At 33.8% G+C, this 8,367-nt stretch overlaps 1 protein-coding gene across 6 annotated transcripts in view; it reads right to left on the bottom strand.

Annotated features, from left to right (window-relative positions):
• Positions 1–7,907, bottom strand: part of LOC144965785 (uncharacterized) — a 10,713-nt gene extending 2,806 nt beyond the window's left edge. The window contains exons 1-7 of one of the 6 annotated variants that reach the window (XM_078901498.1): positions 7,032–7,048; positions 6,347–6,403; positions 5,036–5,481; positions 3,942–4,126; positions 2,690–2,796; positions 1,236–1,323; positions 339–452 (exon numbers count right to left, since the gene is read on the bottom strand). In XM_078901498.1, the coding sequence (XP_078757624.1) occupies positions 339–452; positions 1,236–1,323; positions 2,690–2,796; positions 3,942–4,126; positions 5,036–5,469 (928 nt within the window). In that variant the 5' untranslated portion in view covers positions 5,470–5,481; positions 6,347–6,403; positions 7,032–7,048. Of the gene's footprint in view, positions 1–338; positions 453–1,235; positions 1,324–2,689; positions 2,797–3,941; positions 4,127–5,035; positions 5,482–6,346; positions 6,404–6,818; positions 7,052–7,755 lie in introns of those variants that run through there. The other 5 variants (XM_078901497.1, XM_078901495.1, XM_078901494.1 and 2 more) reach the window with 5 other exon arrangements.
• Between the last annotated feature and the right edge of the window lie 460 nt (positions 7,908–8,367).

Genomic DNA, 8,367 nt, shown 5'->3' on the forward strand with positions numbered 1-8,367 from the left:
ATACAGATATACAGCGTTTCGGCCTTTGTCCATCGTCAGGTGGACAGATTTTTTTTTTAAATCATTTTAAAAATTAGATAAAATTATGAAGGGAAAAAATGAGAGGCGGTGAAGGGGGAAGATTGAGGTGAATTAAAAAAAAAAAATAGAACATGCATGCTCAAACGAATAAATTGAATTAAAGGCAAGTGATGTAATGGGACTAAAAGATAAACAAGTCTAAGAGAGAGTCAAAATATAACGAAAATATAAGGAGTAAAATTATGATAAGGCCTGTAATGACCAGATGACATGGGAAGCAGGATGGATTTGTCTGCGAAAAAGGTATGAATAAGTACCAGGAAATTTGGTCTCGCCACCGTCGTGGACATCATTGAGGTACATGATGACGCTAACAGCTCTATCTCTCTCATCTTGACTGTCAAGTACACAATCTGTGTGGATCTTGTAAGCTAGAGAAAGAAACAACAACAAAAACAATACAATAACAACAACAAACAACAGAAAATATTATATTTGTATTGTTAAGACAAACCGACGTATACCTTTTTACAAGTCTGATAACCTAAATTATTGTTATGGCTTCATTATTGTAATGGGAATATTTTCAAACCAACTCAAAATATTGTCCATTACAACAATGCTGAAAAAAAGCTAATAAGTACACTAAAGAACAAACACATAGGAATATTGGTAAAATAATTTAAAATAAGATACTTCGAGATTACTTCGGTTTTTGTATTTCTTTCAATTCATTTTTAATGAATTAAACCTAAAGATTTATAGCACCCCCCCCCCCCCCCAGACACACACGCACACGCACACACACACACACACACACACACACACACACACAGACACATACACAAAACACAATCAACTCTTCTTCCCTTACACTTCCGTCTAGCTTTATATAATATAATGTTTATTGAGCTTTTATAAGGCATAACATCCAGTAAATGTGCTAATGTCCTTTACAAGAGACAACAGCCAACAGCAACAATTAAAATTTAAGACAGAATGCTTGTAATCCGCTATTATATATATATATGACATTTTACACTTTTACACTGTTGAGAAAATGTGAGTAAGCAGTCCATTACGAGGATACAACGATTCACCGTCCACAGTGGGCTTTGAACCCTGGACCCACAGGTTACAAACCGATTATCAGACCGCCAGACCAGAAATTCGCCAGCACATTATTATTATGAACATTCGCTCTGATCACAAACCTTTTCCAATAGGGTATGATGTGATTTGGAATTTCCCACCTGTCTCCGGATCTAACCCCATCGCTTCTTTCATTCGATGAGACACGATCTGTAAAGAATCAATTTGTACAAAAGAAATTATCGACTTCATTCTTTTTTTTTTTATTAAACAAACAAAAAGAAGCATTTTAAAAGATACACCCCCACCCTCCCCAGATAACAACAACAAAAACAACAACAACAACAACAGCAGACATAAATAAAATAAAATAAATCAGAATTACAATTTTTTTCGACAGGGATAACGATGTTAGCGGCCAGGTACTCATTTTAGAACACGGCGATGCAACGCGTGTAAAGAGCCTTTTTCAAGGATTAAACTTTGCGCCGCCCATAGAGGTACTCGAATCAGACCTAAAAGGTCCGAAGGCGAATATCTTACCAAAGATCACAAAGCTAAAACAATCATCCAGCTATTTCTTAAAAGGGAACCATAATCAGCCGAACTCTGAAAGTCAAAACAAAACAACACTTTAAAAAAATGTTGGCCATAAAACTCGTACTCTTATCTAAATATTGATTGATTAAAATGGCCTTCATCATGTCAAAAACTCTCAAACCTTGGACTTACAGGTCCGAAGTCGAGTGCAATATCACCAGACCACAAAGCCGTAACAGACGCAAACATATTGGGCACATTGTTGTTATGGAAATACTCCGAAACCAACGCAAAATATTGGGCACATTGTTCTAACGGAAATACTCGGATACCAACGCAAAATATTGGGCCCATTGTTGTAATGGAAATACCCCGAAACCAACTAAAAACATTGTCCATTTCAACAATGTTAAAAGCAAAACTATAATTGATTGTGTTCGGAGATCAGGCCTGCAATAATCCGATGACATTTATGGGGAGAAGGGTGGATTTGTCAGCGAAAGCGTCTGAATAAGTACACCTGAAAATGACCATAATCTCCTTCAACAAGGATTACCTTTACACGTTGACTCGCCGCGTCAATGTGGTATTATAATGGAATGAAATAGATAAGGGAATTTGGTTTTAAAGTCAAAATAGCCAGAATGAGGAAATTAAAGGTTTTGAAGATTAAGAAGATATTGAATGTTGAATATAAATAAAGAAAAAAAAGTTCCCCTCGACATAGAACCGTTTTAAGATGATGAGTCAATTATATGAAGACCAAGAGGGATAACATGCCTAAAACCTGAATTACCACCATGTCATGGTTTGATTAATATTGCACTTTTGGGTGTAGAAAATACATAGTCTAAAAATGATAGGAGTCTTAGAAGCCCTTCTACCATTGTTGGTTAGTCCATCAGTATTTGCATGGAAATAATGGGTACCAGTTTTAAAGAACCTGCATATTTCAATCTAAATTTCAATTTTATTTAAACTCGGAAAATGTGAATTTGCACGTTTTTCCCTCTTGATCTTTATTAAGTCAACTTACTGTTGAAAACTTGCTTTCTTTTGGATAAAACGCCGTGCTGTAACTCCAGTTACTGTTAATCATTGTTTGTATCTGACTTGACAACGTGGCATTGAGACATGTTGTACCTGTAAGTGTATAGGTATGGACAATCTGCAAAGAGCGCCGTGCACATACTTTTAGGTCTGATAACCGAACGCAATTATGGGCCTGGTTTAATATGCGTCTCTCGTCCTCGCTTCCTGTGAAAGCGGCATGAGAAAGCGAGGACGAGAGAGACGCATGCGCAAAACCATGTTGACGTTCTCTCTGTAAGGTGACGTCCAATCAAGGGACGCTACTCTTCCGCTAATCTCATTCCCTATAGACAATGATTTACGTTGGTTTGATAACATCAAATTGGGTTATCCGACATGCGGATAAGTTCATGTTGGCAAAGAGTTAATTTGTACAATATAATTTATCTTTGTATGTACTTCATTTAGTTTTATGAATTAATCCTTTCTTCAAGGCCATGAGATCCATGGAACTACGTTCTATAGCCTAAGCGGACAGTCGCAACTGCTTGCCACCATTTGGACAGAATACAAATCTAACAACGTTGCATCTTATCTTTTTAAAAAAGTGTAACAGCTTCAAAAAAAAAAAAAAAAAAAAAAAAAAAGAAAAAGAAATGCTTGACAAGGAATGTTTCGGGTTCAAAATCCTTCTTCAAATTCTTCTAATTATCAATTCATCAGTTTAATGATTTAATTGTTTTTCTTGTTGGTTGAAGAAGGCTTTTGAGCCTGATTAGTTAATTTGACTGTTTGTTGTATTGACTCAATTTTAGCGCTCCAATTTTCTTGTCTTAAATAGAAATTATAATCAGTTATTGTGCACGCACGACTTTGTTGAACATCTCCAGACCAAGACCGCTTAGCCATTGACATAACCAGTCAGTTCTCTGCGGTGGTGACATACTTCAACACACAAAGATCTCTCTCTCTCTCTCTCTCTCTCTCTCTCTCTCTCTCTCTCCCCAAATCTCAGTTTTTCATTCTTACGTTTTCTCCCTCCCTCTTTGTCTCTATGTATTTATTTCCCTGCCCCCCTCGTCATCTCTCCCTCACCCTCTCTACTCCCCCCACTTATCTATAGCTCACGCGTTTCCTTCCGATTCCTTCCCTTATTTACTCTTACCCCCTCCTCTCTCTCTCTCTCTCTCTCTCTCTCTCTCTCTCTCTCTCTCCCTCTCTCTCTCTCTCACACTTTCTCTCCATCTTTCTCTTACCAGGGCTGAAAACATGTGGAGTGACCGTGATCTTTATTCCAACTTCAGAGATGTGTTGTCTCAATGTATCCAGGCTCTCAAAACAAAGTAAAGGATTGTCATTCATCTCTTTAACGTGTCGGTTGTGGGCCTTCATCAACCCATCACATTCACTGGCCGATAGGAAGTTGTCAAATAGATACAACCTTAGGAGACACAAAATGTGACCAGTCGTCCAAAAACGGTATTATGTCGGGATGAAACTAATGCTAAAATCTAATTTCAGTTATAACAAATTAAGCATTGAGCTTGTAATAGCGTAATGTGGGAGTCCCGATGGCTCAGTTGACAGAGCCCTCTCTTCACATGCAAAGGGGCCGAGATCCATCCCGGGTTATGACGAGATTTTTTTCTGCCCCCCCCCCCTACTTCCCTGTCCACCCAGCAATGGTTGGGTAGAAAGTACTTTGCGATATACTAGCGTTCTATATAAAGGGTAGCAAGCAATTCCAATTGTATGTTTTAAAAATCGGCATCAACTCCGGCTCCATGGGCCTAATGTCTCTTCTTCTTCTTCTTCTTCTTCTTCTTCTTCTTCTTCTTCTTCTTATTATTATTATTTATTATTATTATATTATTATTATTATTATTATTATTAATTATTATTATTTTATTATTATATTATTATATTTTATTATTTATTATTATTATTATTATTATTATTATTATTATTATTATTATTATTATTATTATTATTATTTATTATTATTATTATTATTATTATTATTATTATTATTATTATATTATTATTATTATTATTATTATTATTATTATTATTATTATTATTATTATTATTATTATTATTATTATTATTATTATTATTATTATTATTATATATTATTATTATTATCATTATCATTATTATTATTATCATTATCATTATTATAATTATTATATTAATAACCAGTAAGCTCTATTACAATTACACCTTGATTAGAATAATGTGTACCGAAAGTACACAATATTGCTACGGATCTTGACCAGAGGCCGAAATTAAACTTTTGAACCCGAACTTTTGAACTTTATGTAAAATAGTGACAGTTGCTACTACTTACTTGACACTGCTGTTGGTTTCTTTTTGTGGAATCAACTCTATCGGCGGAATCCGTCTCCCGTCAGCAAATATCTTTTTCACGGTAAAGGATTTTTGCCAATGTGGAATGAAGTTTTTCACCTGTTCGGGAATATTCTTGTTTTGGTTTGTCTTTGGGTCCGTTAAAGGTGACTGTGACTGTATATTTTCGTGATTTATTGTAGAATTAGACTGGCTATCGAATTGGTTTACACAATACATGAATAGTGAAGACAATATATTGGGATAGATCGCGATAATGCAAGCTGAAATCAGCGGTATGAATAATGCACATTTCTTGAGAATTGAGAATTTTCCTCTGTTCTTGGTCTTGTGCCGTGTTTGTTTCTCAATATTATGTTTTGTAGAAATGAGTTTCGATTCCTTGCTCTGTATACCGTTTCTTTTTCTGGCCATTTTCTATGATTTCTGTTAATAAAAATGTTGAAATCAAAGATAAGTAATAATTTAATATATAGATAATATATAGAACTGATGCATTGCGCTCAGTTTAAAAGATAAAAACATTCGCCAGCGGGAAATTACGTTAGAACTCAAAGAGTAACTTAACACGTTTTGTCTGATTAATACAACAATTTTGTGAGAACTATTTTTTTCAAATGGCTGCCTAAAAACAATAACAAATAGAAGGACGTACATTTCGTTCTTGGTTCAATCAATAGAAGAGTATCGGATGAAAAGAACTATAACCGCTTACGACTAGCACTGTTTATTAAAATTATCAAACAATTCCGTTGTGACAGTTCTGTGCTTATTACTCATTTGTAGGCGATTTATTGTCCATTTATAAGAATAAATGATTAAACAAAAAAAAAAAAAAATATATATATATATTAAAAGCAAGTAAGTAAATAAAGAAAGAAAAAAATAAGAAAGACAGAACGGAACAAATGTCAATAAAACAGCAAATGGACAACAGCATCAACAACAAAAACAACCAAAGCACACACACACACATACACACACACACACGCACACACACATACAGAAAGACAAACACACACATATTATATATATAAGAAAACCAAACCCCCCCCCCCCCCCCCCCCCCCAAATCAACAACAAAACGAAACAAAACATAACACACACACACACACACACACACACACACACACACACACACACACACACACAAACAAACAAAAACAAAAACATAAAAAGCAACAGAACACAAAGACAAAAACAAAACAAATACAAACGAGTCAATGACATAAAGAAAAATAAAAGCAAAAGCAACCCTAAAAAAAAAAATATACCAGAAAAATAAAATCACCGTTCAAGTTGGTAAATAATTCCAGTGATTTTCAAATGTTCAATCATTTATATCTAACTGTAATTGTGGATTAATGTCATAGGTCATGGCAGTAAAGTAAATAAAATAGCAGAATCATCAGTCAATAATAGTAATAGAACATCGTATAATCTTACAGTTTGCTTTTAAAACAATTAAAATTTGATACAGATAATAGTATTACAAAGAACAAAAATATTTATTTTACCAATACTTCTGTTATCTATTATATACTTCAAAAATCAATAGTTTGTCCTATTTTTAAAATGTTATATTAATTTGTGTTCATTACTATTAACCGTAATAATACATAACGTAGTTTATTTATTTCATAAAAACGATTTCCTATATGAATGAATTCTTGAACGACTTATTTCGTAAAATCTTAATAACAATAGCCAAATGGAATGGAAGCATCGATTTAATTAACCATGACATCTGCAACCTGTCTTACTTGATTCATTACATTGAAAATTCCATTCTATTTGACAAGTGTTATTTATTATTTCTTCGAGCTTCAAGCAGCAACTTTATCACTAGGCCGTCTATTTCGTAAAATCTGCACAGATTACACTACGTACACAATTAATAATTAATGATTCGACACCAGTCATCTTCGTGGAATATATTGACATTTGAAAATATATTTTAATAATATTGTCAAAACCAGTAATAATTGCCAGTCTAATGTTGTTAGTTGTTTCGTCAGTTACTAAATATAAACAAAAACATCAGGACCTACGTACCTCTTATGTCCATACAAACATAATAATAACAATAATTGTACCAACAACAATGATCGCCGTCTAAAATATGTGTCCACTTGACTTTATGAGATGTGTGCAACTTAAGTATAATTCTATCTATCTATCTATCTATTTATCTATCTATCTATCTCTCTCTCTCTCTCTCTCTCTCTCTCTCTCTCTGTCTCTCTCTCTCTCTCTCTCTCTCTCTCTATATATATATATATATATATATATATATATAATATATATATATTATCGTCACATATTAATTGACACACTAACAGTAGAAGTAAAAAAAGTAATAATATATATTTTATCTATTTATTAAACATATTCATTAATGTTAATTGAATAATTAATAATTATCACACATAAATTGACACACCAGCAACAAGCAAGAGAAGTTTAAAAAAGTAACACTTTAAATATTTTATCTATATATCAATATCAATCTATCTATCTATCTATCTATCTATCTATCTATCTATCTATCTATCTATCTATCTATCTATCTATCTATCTATCTATCTATCTATCTATCTATCTATCTATCTATCTATCTATCTATCTACCTATCCATCTATCTAGCTCTATCTATCTACCTATCTATCTATCTATCTATCTATTTATCTCTCAACTTACATACATAAACAATGACGAAGGGGAATGTTTGCGTAGATTTTCCTGCTGTGTGTTGAATTATTTCCATTTATTCTCTGTGAATATAATTTAGGTTCCTGCTAGCGTCGCATTAAAATTAAAGCAAATGATTGAAGCCCTGCAGAGATGGCAAGTTCGAGTGGGGTGGTGGGTTATGCCATTTTGGAGATAAATTATTGTCAACAATAGCGTGAGATTGGTAAGGTATCTCTCAATTGGAAATGCTGCAAATCAGAAAGAATATTATTATCACATATCGGACATTCATTAGTCGATATTTTCGTTGTTGGCATTGTCCGTCCTCGTTTTTGTCCTCTTCGTCCTCATTATCATTGTCACCACCACCACCACCAACATCATTATCGTCGTCGTAGTTATCGTCATCATCATCACTATCATCACCATCGTCGTTGTCATCACAATCATGATCACCATACTTATCACCATCACCACTACGGCTATGTGGTCTTGTGGTATGACACTCGCATAGTTGAGTTTACTCAGGTGTAAAATGAGTACCTGGCCGTTAACAGCGTTGTCTTTGTCCGAAAAATTGTAATATTGCCTAACAGGCGGCATGTCCCGTCCTACATG

This window comes from Berghia stephanieae, chromosome 2, assembly GCF_034508935.2.
Source record: "Berghia stephanieae isolate SIO BIC M18660-M18661 chromosome 2, UCSD_Bste_1.3, whole genome shotgun sequence".
In the NCBI taxonomy this organism is placed as follows: Eukaryota; Metazoa; Mollusca; class Gastropoda; order Nudibranchia; family Aeolidiidae; genus Berghia; species Berghia stephanieae.